The 20,117-nt window shown below is 43.3% G+C and overlaps 2 protein-coding genes across 9 annotated transcripts; one reads left to right on the plus strand and one right to left on the minus strand.

Moving 5' to 3' along the window:
* Positions 1-1,150: 1,150 nt before the first annotated feature.
* MRPS11 (mitochondrial ribosomal protein S11) lies at positions 1,151-11,890 on the minus strand. Of its 8 annotated transcripts, none has more exons than XM_055277316.2 (6): positions 11,551-11,890; positions 11,310-11,423; positions 6,695-6,793; positions 4,161-4,290; positions 2,362-2,427; positions 1,151-1,544 (listed from the first exon to the last, which is right to left on the minus strand). In XM_055277316.2, exons 1-6 carry the CDS (start codon positions 11,613-11,615, stop codon positions 1,437-1,439), a joined length of 582 nt encoding a protein of 193 aa, XP_055133291.2. In that variant the 5' UTR covers positions 11,616-11,890; the 3' UTR covers positions 1,151-1,436. The 8 variants fall into 8 exon arrangements, with proteins under 8 accessions (XP_055133291.2, XP_055133290.2, XP_063496202.1 ...); XM_055277315.2 differs by having other exon boundaries at positions 11,310-11,426; positions 11,551-11,692; XM_063640132.1 differs by lacking the exon at positions 6,695-6,793 and having other exon boundaries at positions 11,551-11,692.
* On the plus strand, positions 11,658-19,701 carry MRPL46 (mitochondrial ribosomal protein L46). Its single transcript, XM_055277313.2, has 4 exons — positions 11,658-12,182; positions 13,549-13,735; positions 14,446-14,619; positions 19,315-19,701. The coding sequence occupies exons 1-4, from the start codon at positions 11,847-11,849 to the stop codon at positions 19,563-19,565; spliced, it is 948 nt and encodes a 315-aa protein (XP_055133288.1). The 5' UTR covers positions 11,658-11,846; the 3' UTR covers positions 19,566-19,701.
* Positions 19,702-20,117: the final 416 nt, after the last annotated feature.

Genomic DNA, 20,117 nt, shown 5'->3' on the forward strand with positions numbered 1-20,117 from the left:
CAGAAGTAAAACTCCACAGTGCCTTCCTCTTCTGGTCAGCAGCCCTTCCTGCACTCATCTGGGAGGAACAGTGCTTTTGTGTACTTGACCACTCCTTCTCAGCTTCCGGTGATACTCTCACTCTTGGTCTTTGCCTGTGGAAGAGGGGACTCTCGGGTCGTGTCTCTAGAGCCCCCACCTTTGGCCTCTGTGCCGTATCCAGGAAGCCTAGGGCCCCAACTGAGGAGCAGTCAGTCCTGCCTGGGGGTCCTGAGTTGCGCCCCACTGCCAGCACTACCCAGGTTCCTTATCAACTTGCTTTCTGCACTTCTAGATTTGGGCTCTACTCAAGCCCATCCTGCCATCCACCCTATTTTCTAGAGAATCATCAGGTTTTTTTTTTTTTTTTTTTTTTTTTTAAATTTTAATTTATATTTATTTATTTATTTTTTTGAGACAGTCTCGCTGTTATCTGGGCTGGTGTGCAGTAGGATGATCTCAGCTCACTGCAGCCTCCGCCTCCTGGGTTCAAGCGATTTTCATGCCTCAGCCTCCAGAGTAGCTGGGATTACAGGCGTGCGCCACCATGCCTGGTTAATTTTTGTATTTTTAGTAGAGATGGGGTTTCACCATGTTGCCTAGGTTGGTCTCTAACTGGACTCAAGTCATCCACTCGCCTCGGCCTCCCAAAGTGAGGGGGTTACAGGTGTGAGCCACCGTGCCTGGCCAAGAATCATGTTTTATACAACTCTACCCTCCCCGCTTTTAGGGCACTCTCTCGTTAGTGCTGGGACTGCTGAAGCCCATGGAGTGTAAATGGTGACTGCCACTTTAGTGTGGGGAGTCTGACTGTCCACTTGTAGAAAATCCTGTGTTTAGGGCTAACTTTAAACATGCCCATAATGGTGAAATCCATCAGAATCCAGAGGTAGGTGGCAAAAAGCTCCCAATTTGGGGCCAAATTGTAAGTCATTAATAAGAAAAGTTACTAGGATTAGCTCTGGAAATCTTGGGTAAGGGGCTAGGAAAGAAATATCTGAAACCAAAAGTGTCTGGTAAATAGCAACTCACATTTATATTTTACTTTCATCTGAGGTCTCACTTCATTTCACACTCTCTTTTTCAGGAGGAAGTAGGAAGTAATGTAACTCTGAAAGCAAAAATCTCAAAATTATGACAGATGGTACAGATATTTATTTTCTCAGAACAGAGGTTGGGCCTAGGCCACGGCTGCCCCTGTAGCTCCCCTCTTGTAAGAGATGCAAAGCTTACTTCTGGGGCACACCCATCTCCAGCTGGAGGTGCAAGCAAAGGCCACTGTGTAAGGAGGCAAAACTCTTCCTTACTGTCTGAAGGATCTCCAACAAGCATATTCTGGAGAGCTCTGACCGAGCATTTTACAAGGTCCCACTGGAGCTGAGGCTTGAGGTCAGGTCCAAGGGCAGGCTTCCTTCCCATCACAGCCTCCGAGCCTTCCTGGGGCGGCAGCCGTTGTGCGGGATTGGGGTGTTGTCTGTGATTGAGATCACTTCCAGGCCCCCCATGATCAGTCCGTGCATGGCAGACTGGAAGGAACAGAAGGAAAAGTAGAATGACATGGTCCCAGAAATGATGATCCAGTGTCTCCAGGCAGGGTTCAGAGAGGGACAGGGTGGCGTAGAGAAGGGAAAGGAGGGGTGAGATGCCCACTGGCTTTGATACTTATAATCCCAATCCTATTCTACTCTCACAAATGTCTCCACCCAAACCCTTTAACCAGGTTTTCACACTGTCCCCCTCTCAAATCGTACCCATCACTTTCCACTTTGCACTTTACAATCTGAGAACAAAGACTTCTTGTAGACCTTGGCACACCTTGGGTATCATACTTCTGTAGCTTACTTAGGCAGTTTTCTCTGCCTGCAATGTCCCCCACCACCTGCTGTGCCTCCACCTCCCTAATACTTCATTATTCCTGCAAAGTCAGAGAGATGTCACCTCTTTGAGGAAGCTAAAGATTATCTGTGCTAATGATCATCAGGAAAGATTATCCCTGCTAGGTTCGGGATCCCCTGATGGGCTGCCAGCACTCTAGGCACATGCTTTACCACCGCACTCACCCGTCTGTCCTGAGGGATTTGTTTGTGACAGTTCCCCCAGGAACCACCTTCCCATTCCCAGTGCGTGGCACACAGCAGGCACTCAGTGTCTGATGAATTATACTAAGTGATCTAGGCTTGCTCTGAGGGGCTTAGTCAATTATAAAAACAACAGACGGGAACTTCAAGCAAACATGGAAATCCACTAAAAGGTGTTTTCTACTCTCCCTGTACTCTGCTCTCAAGCCCCAAATTCTCTCACTTACTAGGAGGCAAGTACACTATGGAAATCACTGTAACTTACCAAGCGTCCTGGCCCCAGGCCTTTCACCACAACTCGGATGTGGATCACGCCCTTTTGTTTAGCTTTCTGGAGAGAAGCAATGAGTGGTTAGTGCCCCAGAGAGAGAACTACTGCATCCAAATCTCTTGCTACTGCCTCCTAGAGCAAGGGGTGTGTGAGCTCAGGGAAAGGGCACCCAGAGAAGTAAACAGGGAGGCAAAGGGCAGATGGCTATAGTGGAGGACAGGCGCCAGCAGAGACCACAGAATTTGGCAGGTTGCAGAATTCACGCGACTGTGATCTGTTTAGCCTAGGACAGCACCGCCACCTAATGGAAATTTCTAAATATTGCTCAGGTTTTTCTCAGGTGGGCAAATGCAGAATTTCAGACCATGAGGCGCCACCCTAGGCTTCAAGGCTGAACCTAAATACCCACTTTAAAAGCATTATCATTTAAAATCTCTAAGTAGTTAGAGTTAAAATTTTCTTTCTTGATAGTAAAGGCAGTTCATTATAAAAATGGGAAAATATACAGAAATCATTCATGACTCACCATGCAGAAGCCACTGTGAACAGTGACATACTTCTTTTCATAGTATATGATCTGTCCATGGTTGGGCATTTACAGCATTTTGATTTCTGATGATAGTACATGCAATCAATATTTTGGGGTGCCTTCCGTTGTTTGAAGGTCAAGGTTTTCCTTCAGGAACTACATCTGGTTTGGCAGAGTCTGAATATTTGTAAGGCTTGTGCTATAGTAGAAATTGTGCAGGCTTTGGTCCCAGACCAATCTGGGTTCCGATCAGTGAACTGAATCGGTGCATGGCTCTGGGCAAGTCACACACTCTGAATCTCAATTGGCTTATGAAAATGTGGATAATGCTGAAGGTCTCTGAAGACTCAAGTGTCTGGCACATGCAGATGCTCAATAACTACACCAATAGCAGCACCTTGCCAATTTGCTTCTAAAAAAGGTCTACGACAGTTCACACTGGAACTGGTATTGTATGAGTCCTCACGATACTATGTCCTCTCCAAATAGACTATCATATCTCCCCCAACCCCAAACCACGGGTCTTTATTTTTATTTTTTTCTTGAGATGGAGTCTCGTTCTGTCGCCAGGCTGGAGTGCAGTGGTGTGATCTCGAGTCACTGCAACCTCCACCTCCCGGGTTCAAGTGATTCTCCTGCCTCAGCCTCCTGAGTACCTGGGACTACAGGTGCGCACCACCATGTCCAGCTAATTTTTCTATTTTTAGTAGAGATGGGGTTTCACCATGTTGGCCAGGATAGTCTCGATCTCTTATGCCTGCCTTGGCCTCCCAAACTGCTGGGATTACAACTGTGAGCCATTGTGCCTGGCCTATTTTTAATTTTTTTTGGAGACAGGGTCTCTCTCTGTTGCCCAGGCTTTAGTGCAGTGGTGAGATCATAGCTCACTGCAGCCTCAAACTCTTGGGCTCAAGCCATCCAGCCTCAGCCTCCCAAGTAGCTGGAACTACAGGCAGGTGCCACCACACCTGGCTAACAGTTTTTAAATTGAGGGGTCTTTGGTTCTCAAGCCTTTGGTATGTTGGCTCTTACATCCTAGAATCAATCAGCAAGGGCTTCACCTCTAATGAAGCTGAGAGAAAGAAAAAAGAGGAGCCTTTCACTAAACGTTTTCAAACCAATGCTCTAATGTCAGGGCATCTAAGCTGCCATGACCAACCCTTGCTTCTGAATGGGTAGTATAATGAGGATTCTCCACTCAGTGATGAGCCATGCAGAAAGCAAACACACACTACAGAGGGAAGCAGAAGGAACACACACTTACCGCCGCTGCGGCTATGCCTGCTGTCTGTGCTGCGATGCCTGTGCCCTTCTTGGCATTCCGAAATCCCTCTGTGCCACAGGAAGCACGGGCAAGGGGCTCATTACTGGCAGAGACTACCTGGATCTGTGTGCTGAGAAAAGTAGAAGAAGCACATAGGATACAACTCTTCTTCAGGGAAATAAGAGAGAGCTAATCTATGCCCCTAGAAGCCTGGGTGAGAAAGAAAAAGGAATTCAGTTGCTTCCACTTTGAGCTTATCAGATCAACATGTTTTGAACTCCTACAGGAAGTATCAGGAAAGGTCAGAATTCTCACCTAAACCTGACCGAAAACTGGTAAGTCACATAATTTAAAGAGTGCTCCATAATCTGAGAGTAGTTAGTTAAGTATCACCCAAAAAATGACTTTGTTGGGGAAAATTTTAAATATACACAAAAGTGAAGAGAATAACATACGAAATCTGATGGACCCATCAACCAGCTTCAACAATTATCAACTCATATGCAATTCAGTTTCATCTATAAACCTTGTTCCCAGCCCACTCCCCTCATCAATGGATTATTTTGAAGCAAATCCCAGACCTATCATTTTGTCTGTAAATATTTCAGTACATAGCTCTAAAAGAAGGACTCTTAAAAAAATATTAGCAATATTATCATATTGGATACTTTTTTTTTTTTTTTTTTTGAGATGGAGTTTTGCTCTTGTTGCCCAGGCTGGAGTGCAATGGCACGATCTTGGCTCACAGCAACCTCTGCCTCCCGGGTTGAAGAGATTCTTCTGCCTCAGCCTTCAGAGTAGCTGGGATTACAGGCATGCACCACTATGCCTGGCTAATTGTGTATTTTTAGTAGAGATGGGGTTTCTCCATGTTGTTCAGGCCGGTCTTGAACTCCCCATCTCAGGTGATCTGCCCGCCTTGGCCTCCCAAAGTGCTGGAATTACAGGCATGAGCCACCTCGCCCGGCCTCATATTGGATACTTTTGATGCTTATAACACTAGATTCCATGATCAAAAATTATTTTAAACAAGTAAAACTTTTCTTTTTCTTATTTTTTTGTGATACAGGGTCTCACTCTGTCGCCCGGGGTTGGAAGTGCAGTGGCACAATCACAGCTCACTGCAGCCTCCAACTGCTGGGCTCAAGCCATCCTCCCACCTCAGCCTCCCGAGTAGCTGGGACTACAGGTGCATGCAACCACGCCCAGCTAATTTTTGTATTTTTGTAGAGACTGGGTCTCACTACGTTACCCAGGCTGGTCTTAAATTCCTGGCCTCAAGTGATCCTCCCAAAGTGCTGGGATTATAGGTGTGAGCCACTGCATCCACCCACAACTTTTTCTTAATCATCTCTAATAAGTTAACTTATTAATACAATTAAGAATGCCTTAAGAAATCCTCAGATATGCTTTTGATTTCCCCTTTAGTCATCATCATCCTATTTCTGGTCTGGAGAGCTCTGAGAGCTCACAGAAGGAGACAGGAGAAGTGACTGAAGGGGAGGCCTGCTGGAGTCAGCCCTGGGCTTGGGTCATCTGCTTGTTATCCTGGCTATGGCTCTGCCATTTCCCCCTACCAGAGTTTCTAGGGTTTTCCATATTGAATAGATGCATAATTGTTTGTCTCTGTGACAGCCTAAACAGTGCTGTATAGAGTAGACCACAGACACTTAAATGCAGAGTTAGCCTATGTCCTTATTAGCCTGAGAGAGGAAGAAAAAGAAATCCAATTGCTGTCACTTTACGTTTATCTGACAAATGCTGAAATGAATCCTATAGCATTTCATCTGTGCCACACACTTTAGCCCATGACTGTAGTCTCTTGTGCTGGTCTCTCAATTGCTGGATGGGTTGGCCGTGACCAAATACTGATCTCATTTCCAAGTGGGGGCCAACCTGCAAAGTTGTCACTAATACCAGCAATGCTCCTGTTGCCAGCATATGTTTGGGAATTCCCTTGGCACTGCCCCCGTCTGTAAGCCACACAAGAACACTAGTCTTGTCACTTTAAACTCACCATCCATATTTAGCTCTACAAGGTGGAGGCCAGCACACAGTGGCCCAGAGTGGTGAGTACTTTAAAGGGACAATATCTATTTAGAGGTCTAGATTCTGGTTAGTGTATTAATAAATCATATTAATATCTTGAATCATATCTCTTTTACTTTATATATCATCCATTCCCTATCAGCAACACTTAATAAACACCTTCATGGTGGAACCATATGCCCCTAATACACTCCCTTCCAACTCTTGAGCAAAACCAGGAAACACTATTCTCAAGGAAAGCAAAGAATTCTTATAACTAGGATATGCCCACCCAATTTCACGTTTTTATGAAACTTGAATAAACTCTGTAAAGACAGCAGGTGGTTCCTCAAGTGAGAAGGAAGATGGTGCTCTACATTGGCGCCATCATGCAGCACTTAGCACCCTCACTTCTACCCCAGGGTATTCAGGGCCAAGCCTGACTTTCCCTCTGAAGTGAAAGGAATCTCACGCTAGACCTGCCCAGTGTTTCCCTTCCCACTTACTTGTTGTGGGATGCTTTAATGTGTGCGATTGGGATCTCCTCAAATTTCTTTCCTGCCCACCTCAGGGAGCTCTCCTCTCCTGGAATGGGAGGGTAAATGCTGCAATTAGAAGAAAGATTTTATTTAAAACTGTCTCGACTTTTTAAAAATCAAAGAAATACAACACATGGTTAAAAAATAACAGCCCTCTGCCCCCTGCTGCTTCTGAAGTGGTTGCCCCCACCATTCCTTTTCAGTCCTTCTGGTGCCACCACTGCATCTGTGACTGCTGTGCTTATGAGGCTGTTTCTCGACTTGTTGACTTCAGACACATCTAGGGACTTTCTGCTATGAGAAGGGATTTTCATTCATACTCCCCATCTTCCTTGTCCCTGCAAGTATGTTCATTATTGAAAATAATGAACCCATGTTTATTATTTTCAGATCCTTTGTAGGTTCCTCTTCCCACAATTTAAAAAATACAGTCAAACCTCTGTTTCTTGTTACATCAACCATAGACAATATCTGGACTCTACTTTATAAAAAATGAGATAAAAATAATACTTATATCATTACCATTAAAAAAATCCAGAATCCCCTAGAATAAAGGACAGCAAACTTTTTCTGTAAAGGGCCAGATAGTAAATATATTAGGATTTGCAGGCCAACAGGTCTCTGTCCCAATTACTAAACTCTTCCACTATATCCCCAAAACAGGTATAGACAATAGTAAATTAATAGGCTGTGTTCCAATAAAACTTTACTTACAAAAACAGGCAACTGGCCAGATTTGCCCAGTCGACCATAGTTTGCCAACCTCTACCCTAGACCAGTGGTTTTCAATGCAGGCTGAACATCAGTCAGCTGTGAAGCATACAGATGTTTAAGCTTCACCCTGGACTTCTGGATGGGGTCTGGAAATCAATGTTTCAAATGTCCCAGTAGAATCAGATGTGAACACATTGTGTTGCGTTCAAGATCTTCCACTGTCTTAGTCCAAGCTGTTTTCTGGCTATTTCTAGCTAAGTACTCTTTATTTTCAGATGGTGAAAATTAGGTACCAATAGGGAAATAGGGTTAGCAAGAGAAGCCAAGCCTTGGACTTAGTAGATCTGTCTCAGTCTACAGCTTTGCTCACCAAGCTGTGCTTTTTAAAATTTGAACACACACATTCATCCTTCAGCAATGGAGCTGGAAATAAACTTGCTGTTCCACTAGGCCTACACACACAAATCATATTCATGTTTGTACCCACCACAGCCACTTGAAATACAATAGATTCCATTTTAGAAATTATATTATAATCTGAGGACTACTCTTGCCCCAGCCCTTCCTGCTTTTCTAGAGGTATTTTAAAAGGCAAAACAAAAACACATTGGTATTCAAAGTTTACAAGTATATTCTTTCCTGTGGGTTTGACCTTAGAAGTGATTAGAACTGCCTCGCAATCGTACAGCACATCCCGTGTTCAATTATCCTTCCATTCTCCTAGATGATTCTTTTATAGTTTCTTTTGTCTCCTCTAACCTCCAACTCCCTGCTTCCTCATTGCTGAGCAGATGACCTCCACAGGAAAAGAAGCCATCAGACTTTCTCCCAGCTCCCACTACTGAACATCTGTGCCCACAGCCTTTGTGCTCTCTCCTGTTACAGTGCTCCACTTATGTATTAGCCCCTGAAGGACACTGTTCCCGCAATGTTCCCACTCCAGTATCACTTGTTCTTTCCCCTCTATACTGCACTGCTCCCAATGGCAAAACATATTGTTATGTTCCAAACTGAAAAAATAACAGAACAACCCTCCAAAACCTCTTGAATCCACCTGCTGGGAGCTACTGTCCATTTCTCTATTCCCTTATAGCAGAGCCCTCTTAAGGAACTTTAAGGTACTGACTATACTTGCTGTTTCTTCCTATCCTCTGCTTCTATTCTCCTTGAACCCATTTCAATCAGATTATTAACCCCTACCACTCCACCAAAAATGCTTTAATCCAACTAACTCCACATTGCTAAATGTAATAGGCAATTCTGTTATTGATCTAACAACCTATCACATCAGCAGCATTTGACACAGCTGATCTCCCCACCTTGAGCCAAATTAAAAAATAAATGCTCTCTCCTAGTTTTCCTATTATCTCTCTGGAAGTTCCTTGTCTCTTCTGATGGTTCTTCCTAGTCTCCCAAATCTCTAAATGTGAAAGTGCCCCAGGGTTCAGTCTTTGGACCTCTTCTCTTCATCTCATTTATGGTATTAATGATTTTGTCATCTCATGGTTTTAAATATCATCTCTATGATGTCTCCCAACTGTATATCTCTAGCTAAAGTTTGAAGCCTGACTCTTGAACTCCATTTCTTTTTTTTTTTGAGATGGAGTCTCGTCCAGGCTGGACTGCAGTGGCACGATCTTGGCTCACTGCAACCTCCGCCTCCCGGGTTCAAGTGATTCTCCTGCCTCAGCGTCCTGGGTAGCTGGGATTACAGACCCGCGCCACCACACCTGGCTGATATTTGTATTTTTAGTAGAGACGGGGTTTCACCATGTTGGTCAGGCTGGTCTAAAATGCCTGACCTGGTGATCCACCTGCGTTGGCCTCCCAAAGTGCTGGGATTACAGGTGTGAGCCACCACGCCCAGACCTTGAGCTCCATTTCTAATGGTCTACATTGTATCTCCACTTGAATGTTTATTAAGAATCTCAACCTTAACAACTCCCATCCAAACTCCTGCAGTCTTCCCCATCTTAATCAATGACAACTCTGTCTTTCCAGTTGTTTAGGCCAAAAAAATTTGGGGTCTTCCTTTGCTCCTCTCTTTTTCTCACACTGTATATTAACAAATCCTGCTTGTTTTACCTTCAAAATGTCAGACCATTTATAATACCTCCATGGCAATAACCATGGTCCAAGCCACCATCGTTTCTTGTCTGGATTATTTCAATAGTCTTCTAACTGCTTAGAGGACTTTTCCCAGCTTCCATTCTTGCTCTTCTATGGTTTAATATCAGCACAGCAGCCAAAGAGCTTACAAGATGTTGTCAGCAAGATCATGTCAACCCTTTACTCAGCAATTTCCATTGGCCTCTCATCTCATTCACAGTAAAAGCTGAAGTTCTCACAATGTCCCTAGAAAGTCCTACAGAATGTGGCTATGCAGGCCTGCTTGACCCCCCTCTTCCCTTTCCAACCGTTATACTCCTACATTTTACTTGTTTTCTATTTACTGTCTTCTACCCACTGGAATTTAAGTTCTATGAGGGCAGGGCTTTTTGTCTGTTTGGTCAGGGATATATCCCCAACACTCTGAACAGTGCCTGGCATTGTTGAAGAAATGACTACAACAGAATCTTGGTTTAGATCCTTTCAGTAGCTCCTTACTGCCTTCAGTGGGGACAGGGTAAAAGCTCCAGTGTGACAGACAAGACCCCTGGCATTCTGATTCCTGTCTTGTTGGCCGCATCTGCCATCACATACACACCTGAACACACCATGTTTTTTCATACCACATGCCTTTACACAGACGGTTACCTTGGTCTCCAATGACCCACTTCAACTTGTCCAGATGAACTCCCATTCACTTCTGAGCTCCATGTTCTTTTCTCCATGGTCTTGCCTGATTTCCTCAGGAATGAGACACTTATCCTTTTTTTTTTTTTTTTTTTTTTTGAGACAGAGTCTCAATCTGTCACCCAGGCTGGAGTACAGTGGTGTGATCTTGGCTCACTGCAACCTCCGCTCCCCGGGTTCATGCGATTCTCCTGCCTCAGCCTACTGAGTGGCTGGGATTACAAGTGCCTGGCTAGTTTTTGTATTTTTAGTGGAGACGGGGTTTCGCCATATTGGCTAGGCTGGTCTCGATCTTCTGACCTCAAGTAATTCGTCCACCTTGGCCTCCTAAAGTGCTGGGATTAAAGGCATGAGCTACTGCATCTGGCCAGGAGTTAGACACTTATGCTTTCATACTTCCAACCAATGCTTACCTCTATTATACTATTGAGCAGATTATGGTGAAAATGTTTGCATGTTTGTCTTCCTTCAAAGACTGTGAACTACTTGTGGGGAGGAATGATCTTTTGTATCTGTATTCACCGCACCTAGAATGGTGTCTCACTCATAGTAGATTCTTGGTAAATGTTTGTTAAATGGGTGTGAAGTTAAATGGATGTGTATAGAGCATACAGAGGTGGTGGCACTGGTGGGAAGCAAGATGCCAGTTCCTAGGGCTGAGCACAAAACCCACCCTGGACCATCTGTAAGACGTGCAGGAGCATCTGTTCCATCGCTAGTGCCCTCCACCTCCCCATTTTGTGTTGGAGGCAGGGAAGGTTGTTGGTCTGAAAAGATCTCCATCTCAGAAGGAAAGAACGCTGACACATGTTATGGATATCTCACATTCACTCATTGATTTAACGAATATTCACTGAACATTTACTCTGTACCACGGCTCATCTGATTCTCACAACCTTTCTCAGCATTATCCTCATTTTTAGATGAGAAGGCTGAGGCTCAGATTTATTTGCATAAAGTCCCACGGATAGCAAGTGACATAGCTGAAAATTCACTGGTTCTGACTCTGGAGGGTGTCGGGCAAGAGTCAGGGGTTGCGGGTCTCCAGAGGGCTGGTCCAAGTGGGGCTCACCTGAACTTGGTGTGGCTGGGAGCCGCCTTCTCTTCACCTTTCTGCTTGGCCGCAGCGTCTTGGAGCTGTCGAACGCCTGTGTGGATGGTCCCGGCCGGCGTCCTGGCCACGACCCTGCTGGGAAGAAAAGCTCGGTGAGGGCCACGGCCTAACGGTCACTGGGGCCCGGGTGGCTCAAGGGACACGAGTAGGAGCATAGTCTGGAGGTGGCGGTGGGCTCGAGGGGGCAGCCATTTGTTACCCGGTTGTCTGGGGCCAAGTCCAGGACCGCAGGAACCACGACACCGCGTTTCTCACAGCCTGCATGACTTGAATTGACCCCAGTCAGTTTCCGTCGGCAGTGTCAGTCACAGCTGCGCCGGCGCCGGTACCATGAGTGCCGGTCGGGGAGGGGGCAGAAGGGAAAGTCATCTACTCTTCATCAGGTCCACTGAATATTTTTATTTCCATTTAAATGCTCAATAAGACTTTCACTGTGGTTCACCTGGGGATTCTTTCCCTTTTTTAATGTTCTGAGATGTTGGCTCACCCCTCCATATGCGAATGGTTCGTTCCCGCAGTTCCGGGACTGAGCTCTCCCCTAGTTTGCTTCTCCCGCGGCTGAGGGATCCTAGGGAGCCGCGGTGCATTGTGGGAGAACGAAAGATGGCGGCGCCCGTAAGGCGGACGCTGTTAGGGGTGGCGGGGGGCTGGCGGCGGTTCGAGAGGCTCTGGGCCGGTAGTCTAAGCTCTCGCAGCCTGGCTCTTGCAGCCGCACCCTCAAGCAACGGATCCCCATGGCGCTTGTTGGGCGCGTTGTGCCTGCAGCGGCCACCTGTAGTCTCCAAGCCGTTGACCCCATTGCAGGAAGAGATGGCGTCTCTGCTGCAGCAGGTAGGACTGAGATGCAGGGTTCAGAGTGACGTTTATTCTGCGTGACTTTGAGCGAGTAATTTCACCTCTCTGAACTTAAGTATATGGTACTTATCCGCAGAATGGTACCTACCTTACTGACTTGGTTTGATACATAGATGTTCAACAAAAAGTGGTTTCATTGGCCGTCTTTATCGTCACCTTAGGCAACTCTTTGGAGATACTCTACTTCTTGTTCATGCAACACAATAGAGATCCTGTGGTGAACAAGAATCGGTCCCTGTCACTAGGAGCTTACAAGTCTGGAGGGGGAAAGTCTTTGTGATGTGATGAATGTTAAGAAGGAAATACAAGAGGCGGTGGGCACATCTGTAAGATGCCTGTGATAAGCCTACTCTGTTTTACCTCATGGGGCTATATGTGTGAGGGGCAAGTGAGGAAGCATGGGCAAAAACAGTATAGTGGCTGTGAGGGTGTGAAGTCACTACAGAAAGTGTTTGGAGGGTGATATGTTTCCTCAGAAGCCGAGATGTTTTTGTCTTGGTCTATTGAGAACTATAAACTCTCCTGTGGTTTTTGCTTGATTTATTCATTTACTCGCTGGCTTGACAAATATATGTTACTCAACCTACAGATGTTCATTGTGCCCATACTATGCATCAGAGAGTATGTTAAGTGATAGAGATGCTGTAATGAGTAAGGCAGAAGTAGCTCTGGTTCTCAGAGTACTTCAGTGTGGTTGAGTGAGGGGATCAGTCAGTAACCAGATAATCATACAACTAAATGCAGACCCTGATAAGTGTTGTTAAGGAAGACACAAGGCACTATAAGAGTGTTTAATAAATACACCACATTTTATTTTATGGTGAGTGTCAAGGAATGTCTCAGACTTTCTAAATACATGTTTTTCTCTTTATGAGAAATGTCTCTCTGAGACAGTCACATTTAAATTGAAATCAGAAGGATGAGTAGGACTCTCCCAGAAGAAAGAATGTGAGGAAAAACATTCTAGGAAGAAGGAACAGCCTCTTGAAAGTCCCTGAACAGGAAAGTCCTTGGTGAGTGAGATTCTGATCAAAGACTGACATGACTGGATTGTGGTAAGTGAGCAGGCATTGCCCAACCCAGCTCTCTGTTTTTGTAGCAGTCTTGACCCCCAGTGACATTCTAACATTTTTGGCAAATGTAACTCAAGCCCAAAGTTCAGAGGATCTTTTTTTCCTCTGTTTCCTTTCTGCATGGTATTTTGATTGTGTATCTGGTTATGTTGGGTGATAAACTTCTGAGCCTGCCAAGCGTGCCATATCTCTGTTTTATTCTTCCTGTTTTTTTTTTCCTTTTAATTTTGCCAGATTAAGGTAGTTTTTTGCCCTTTTAATTTTCCCAGATTGAGATAGAGAGAAGCCTGTATTCAGACCATGAGCTTCGTGCTCTGGATGAAAACCAGCGACTGGCAAAGAAGAAAGCTGACCTTTATGATGAAGAAGATGAACAGGATATATTGCTGGTGCAAGATTTGGAAGATATGTGGGAGCAGAAATTTCTACAGTTCAGACTTGGAGCTCGCATAACAGGTTGTGATCCTTTTAGGCCAGCAAGAAGGAAGGGAAAAGGGGTATTTGGATTTCCAAATAAAAGACAGTTGCTTGGACCCTGCTTTGTGTTTTAAGTAACAAATAATTTCATATTCTTTTCTCTGTTGCTCACATCTACCATAATATGACTTAAAAAGTCTGTCTTATTTTCGAGTAAGAGGTAAGGGTATTGGAATGGCCTTTTCTCTCAGTTAAACTTTGTGAATGTTTTCTGTGTTTAACTCCAAGTTTGAGGCTGAGAGTGGGGCAAATGAAGCCTTTTTCCACTAATTCCTGTGTTTTATGTGAAATCCCTCTTAAAGCGGGAGATTGGGTTCTGTTTTCCTTGTTTCACAGATGAAGACTGAAGAACAGAGAAAGTAGGGGCTGGTTAAGTCAGTAATAGTATCAAAACCAATGAAGTAGTTGTGTTTGAATTAGTATGATCATTGTTTCTTTTTTGAAGACTCAAAATATGGTTTGCTATTCAGAGAAGTTTACCTCTTGATTTCTTACCTTTTAGTTTCCTCAAGATTGTGAGACTCTTCCTTGGAAGAGGTCAGAGTTAGAGAGATGGGTCGAGGTGTAATTTGGTTCTAAGCTCTTTGAGGGCAAGGATTGTGGATCTTAAAGGAAGATTGTAAAACTCCAGGTTTCTTGGTTCTGGCAGATCACAGTCTTCTTACCTCCTCTGACCCCCTTTGCTGTAGAAGCTGATGAAAAGAATGACCGGGCATCCCTGAACCGGAAGCTAGACAGGAACCTTGTCCTGTTAGTCAGAGAGAAGTTTGGAGACCAGGATGTTTGGATACTGCCCCAGGCAGAGTGGCAGCCTGGGGAGACCCTTCGAGGAACAGCTGAACGAACCCTGGCCACACTCTCAGGTGGGTTTTCTGCCTTCCTCTAAATTCCACAAAATTCACTTCAGACTCAGCCAGAGGATTTTTAGGCTGACTGGGGAATTGGATTAAGGGTGGGGGTGGGAAGGTTAATGGAAATTTTGCAGTTTATAAAAATTTCAGCCAGAAAAACCCAGGTAAGGATTTTTTAAATTATTTTTTTATTTTTATTTTTAGACCAGGCGAGAATCCTTTGTTCCACTGAGATTTTAAAATTTAGTACATTCAAAATTGATATTTCTACCATTTTCTTGGCCTGCTTGTCTTCTTACCTTTGCAGCACTGCTTATTGCCATCACTGCTTATCTGTTCACTCAACTTAAAACCTCAGAATTATCCTTGACCTCATTCCCACATCCATAAGTCCTGAGTCCCTTGTGATCTGTTCTAAATAGTCCCCTTTGTTCTGACAGCTTTAGCTGTGACCCTCTTCACTTCTCACTAGACTAGGGTTTCCCATCTTTGGCATTATTGGCGTTTGGGGTCATATAAGTGTGGGGAGCTATTCTTTGCGTTATAGGATGTTTAGCAGTATCTCTGGCCTCTACCTACTAGATGCCAGTAGCACTACCTCATCCCCCGACCCCACCCCCAGTGCAATAACCAAAAACATCTCTAGACATGGCCAGATATTACCCAGGGAGCAAATTACAGTGGTTGAGAAGTACTATACTGAGCTATTGAATTATATGCCCAGTAAGTTTAAACTTGGTTTTGTGGAGTGCCCTTCAATGCTGCCAAAATGAGCTTTCTGAAACACAAATCCCTTGTCACTTCTCTGCATGGAATTCTTAAAAGGTTTCCAATAAAAATTCTAACTGTCAAGCATGGCCTGCAAATCTTATTTGCCCTGATCCCAGGCTCATCAGTCTTCCGTCTTGCTGTTCATTAATGTAAAATTCAAGTTCTAACTTAACAAACCTTTTGCATTCCTTGAATAATATGGTCTTTCATGTGTCTCTGCTTTGGGGCCTGCTGGTCCCTGATGAAATACTTTACTCCTTCCTGGCCTGACTGCTCAGTTTTTAAGACAGCTTATACATTATACCTTATGTGGTGAAACCTTTCCTGAGCCTTCAGGAAGACAGAGCTACTCCTCGCTGTAGGCTCCCGTAGCACTGGTGTGTGTCCTTATTCCATTTATGCAACAGACATATAGGGTCTCAGTGATGAACAGGAGACTACCCTACTCCCTAGGAGCTTGTGTTCTAGTGGAGAATACATTCTTTCCCTTAATGCCATTGCACTATAATTGTTTACTAACACATTTTTCTCCCTGGTCGGAATTTTGACTTCCTTGAACATATGGGCAGTATCTATTCCTCTCTCTGATCCTAGCTTTCATCAAACTACCTGGCACATAGGCATTTGTTGAATGTTGACTAAATGGATTTGGTGGTGCACAGCCACTTTACCTGCCCTCCCATCAGCACAAGTACCCGCTAACGAAATGTCAGCAGCCAGTGTGTGTTCCCTTAACTCTCCCAAGGGGCCTGTGTGGCCTGCAGGAGAGACATCAAGACAGAATGGAATGTGGTAGGAGGGGAGGTTGCTGCTTTCTCAGTCTCCTCAGCCATCACATAGGAGTCAGCAGCCAAGTTTCTTGCGAGGATCATTGTGTTCAGATGCTCAACCTCTCTTAACGTCAAACATTCACAACTGATCCTTGCTCAGCTCCCCTTTCTGTTTGCAATGAGGAAAGGGGATCCACCCGACCACTATGCTTTCCTTTAAACATTGCCATTGTAATAAATACATGTAAAAGGAAATATATCAAATATATTAAAACATATTTATGTTTAATAGATGCATATAAAATAGTGTATTGACGTATTACAAATTTACAAAACTGACAAATAATATAAAATGGCAAAGAAAAGCTCAAGCAATGTAGGAGTCTATACTGTATTTTAAAAAGTGAAAGTGCACTCCTTTCCTCCCCACTGGCTCCACACTTCCAGTATTTTTGCAAGATGGAATTTCTAGAGGTAGAATTAATGGGTCAAAGGTGTGCACACTTCAGTTTTTGGTACGTGCAGCCCAGTTGCCCTCCAGAATGTATATAACAATTGACGTTTTCCAGGAGTGGTGTCTGAGAGTGCCTCTTTGTCTAAGCCTCACCAACATATGAAATAGTCGCTTTTAAAATTTTGCTCATCTAGTGAGTCAAATGATCCCTTTCAGATTAGCATTTTCTTGTTTGCTAGTGAGATTCACTATCTTTTCATGTGTTTATTGGCTGTTTGTACTTCTTTTGTGAACTGCCTATTTAGATCGTTTGCTCATCTTTGTAATAAGCTGTTTTTTCTTTTTAATTTGTTTATATTTGTAATCCATCTTTTCCAGATTATAGAAAAGTAACATGCATTTATGGGATTAAGTTTAGAAAATTCAGGAAAGTGTAAAGAAATATGCCAATACAATTCCACCACTCACAGATACCCACTGCTAACATTTTTTACTTTATGTGAGCTCACACTATCTATAAATTTTTCATCTAATGCTAGTAGTGTTTTTTTTTTAGTATGAGAAAAGCCATTCACGTATGTGGTAAAAAAATTATCGGTGTCTAGTAAATGTAGTGTAAGATGTAATTTTCCTTTTTCAGAAGCAACCTCTATTAATAGTGTTTTTCTATATCTCTTCAGAAATTCTCTATGCATATACAAATGCATAAATGTTTTGTTTTCTTTTTTGCATATAACGGGAACATGTTTATACATTGTTATGTGCCTTCCTTTTTTCTCATATACGCTTTTAAACATCTTTTCAGATCAGCCTATTAAGACCTATCTTTAGCTTTTTTAACAGCATCATACTATTTTATAATATGTATGTACTGCAGTTTGTTTAGCCAGTCTGTTTTTACAAACAAAGCTGCAGTGAATATCCTTGTATGCTCATCTTTGCTCACATGGGCAAATTAGTATATCTGGTAGGATAAAAGTCTAGAACTGGAGTTGCTAGGTCAAAGGGCATGTGCAATTAAATTGACACCTCTTGCCAATTAATAGCAGTTATACTAATTTATAACCCCTCCAAAATATGTGTGAAAGTACAGGTTTTTTCCTTATCCTTCATAAGCAGTGTACAGCTAAGTTTTTGAACTTCACTAATAATGATGTATATTGTTGTTTAACTTTATTTCTTTAAATTATTAATAAGATTGAACACCTTTTAATGTATTTATGGGCCAGTGATATTTATTTTCATGTGAGCTTACTGTTCATGTGCTTGGTTCATTTTTCTTTTTAATTTGTTGTTTTTTTTTCCTCATTGATTTTTTTTCTTTTAGAGATGGAATCTTGCTATGTTGCCCAGGCTGGCCTTGAACTCCTATTCTCAAGCAGTACTCCTGCCTCAGCTTCCTGAGTATCTGCATTGATTTTTAAGTGCTTCTTATACCTTAAGATATTCCTTTGTTGAATGTGTTGAAAATATTTTTCCTAGTTTGTCATTTTGTCTTTGACTTTTTTTGTGCTTCATTTTTCCTTGCAGAAAGATTTAATTTTTATGTAGACAAATATAAATCTTTTGTTTTTTGGGCTTAAAAATTTTGTTTCTTGCTTAGAAAGGCCTTGCCCTCTCAAATAATATCTTAAGGTTTAAGAAAGCATCCTGCATTTTCTTCTAATGCTCGTATGTTCTTATTGTAATTAGAAAATACGCCCAGCACTTTGGGAGGCCTAGGCAGGCGGATCACTTGAGGCCACAAGTTTAAGACCAGCCTGACCAACATGGCAAAACCCCATCTGTACTAAAAATACAAAAAAAAAAACTAGCTGAGCGTGGTGGCACATGCCTGTAATCCCAGCTACTCAGGAGGCTGAGGCATGAGAATCCTTTGAACCCAGGAGGCAGAGGTTGTAGTGAGCCAAGATTGCACCACTGCACTCCAGCCTGGGTGACAAAGCGAGAGACTGTATTGGAAAAAAAAAATACAGAAAAGATTGGAAAATATTAAATGTCCATGAAACAACCATCCAGAATTAACCAATTTTTAATGAAAAGTTAAAATGTCTATTGTTAAATCTTTGATCTATATGGTATCAATTTTAATGTGAGGACCGAGTATGGGATCCAGCTTGGTTTTTCCCATCTGGCTAGTCAGTTCTTCAGATGCCATTTAGTAGTCCATCATTTCCCCATCCTTTGAAATTCTGGATTGGGGTTATTAACCCTTAGTTATAGATTACAGATATTGTCTACTCATCTGTTTTTGTCTTTAACTTTGTTTATGACTTTTTTCACTTGGTAGGAGTTAAAACTGGGGTCCTTTTTAATACTTTCCATGTGACACCCTTTTTAAAGGTGGATGAACTTTGTTTTACAGACCAAATGTCCTGGACCTTCACCAACAGATAGTGACTGGGCTGAACGTAGGAACTAGGTGCTGTGACTCCCAGGTGTGATTGTAACTGTGTTGCTGACTTTCAGTCTAAAAACAGTAGCTTGGCACATGGGAATGAGCCCAGTGAATCTGGGCTCCACGGGCCAGGAAGCATTTGGATTGAGAGGGAAGGAGGCTCTTTTCAGGAATGGCTCTAGTCCTATTCCTAGGGATTGATTTTACCTCAGGGCCAGATCTTGCAGAGACCCCCTATAATTTTGGGAGCCAGAGTAAACAGATGGCTGTATCCTTACCTTCCAATTGTGATTTTTCTTTTCCTCCCTCTTCAGAAAACAACATGGAAGCCAAGTTCCTAGGAAATGCACCCTGTGGGCACTACACATTCAAGTTCCCCCAGGCAATGCGGACAGAGAGTAACCTCGGGGCCAAGGTGTTCTTCTTCAAAGCACTGCTATTAACTGGAGACTTTTCCCAGGCTGGGAATAAGGGCCATCATGTGTGGGTCACTAAGGACGAGCTGGGTGACTATTTGAAACCAAAATACCTGGCCCAAGTTAGGAGGTTTCTTTTGGACCTCTGATGGGCCGAGCTGCCTGTGGATGGTGCTCAGACAAGTCTGGGATTAGAGCCTCAAGGACGTTGTGTGATTGCCTCACATTTGCAGGTAATATCAAGCAGCAAACTAAATTCTGAGAAATAAACGAGTCTATTACTGTGTTGGTCTCAGCTGATTTGCCCTTTGATGGCCCAGTGAAGAGAGCTATCTCTTAGAGTGTCTTTCCATTTATTTCCCAAGGTGATAAATGAGTACTGGATTATATTACAGTGCATCATTGACTTACTGGGCCCAGGAAGAAAGAACAGAAGGAAATGAATTGACTTCCCAAAAGCCTTGAGTTCTGTGAAAGCTTCTCTAGGCCCTTGGGAAAAAACTAGTTCTATATGGTTTCTTAGCCATTTCCAGTTTGTTTTTCCTTCCCTCTGCACTTGATATGAAGGTGTTTTAATCTAGCCTGGGAAATAATCCTTCCTTCCGTTCCCTCCCTTCCTAAAAGCATTTTATTTTAAAAAGAATTTAGTCATGTCTTACCTTTTTTGAAACAGTCATGTGAAATGTGCAAGGTTCGTTTTT

Source organism: Symphalangus syndactylus, chromosome 5 (assembly GCF_028878055.3).
Source record: "Symphalangus syndactylus isolate Jambi chromosome 5, NHGRI_mSymSyn1-v2.1_pri, whole genome shotgun sequence".
NCBI lineage: Eukaryota > Metazoa > Chordata > Mammalia > Primates > Hylobatidae > Symphalangus > Symphalangus syndactylus.

Excerpts from the sequence above, each read along its gene's own strand:
- MRPS11 (XM_055277315.2), bottom strand. The coding sequence starts at position 11,615 with ATGCAGGCTGTGAGAAACGCGGTGTCGTGGTTCCTGCGGTCCTGGACT. Across the intron at positions 11,427-11,550 it reads ACTTGGCCCCAGACAACCGG|CAGGGTCGTGGCCAGGACGC; the intron begins GTAACAAATGGC and ends TTTTCTTCCCAG. Across the intron at positions 6,794-11,309 it reads CCCAGCCACACCAAGTTCAG|CATTTACCCTCCCATTCCAG; the intron begins GTGAGCCCCACT and ends TTCTAATTGCAG.
- MRPL46 (XM_055277313.2), top strand. The coding sequence starts at position 11,847 with ATGCGAATGGTTCGTTCCCGCAGTTCCGGGACTGAGCTCTCCCCTAGT. Across the intron at positions 12,183-13,548 it reads TGGCGTCTCTGCTGCAGCAG|ATTGAGATAGAGAGAAGCCT; the intron begins GTAGGACTGAGA and ends TAATTTTCCCAG. Across the intron at positions 13,736-14,445 it reads ACTTGGAGCTCGCATAACAG|AAGCTGATGAAAAGAATGAC; the intron begins GTTGTGATCCTT and ends CCTTTGCTGTAG.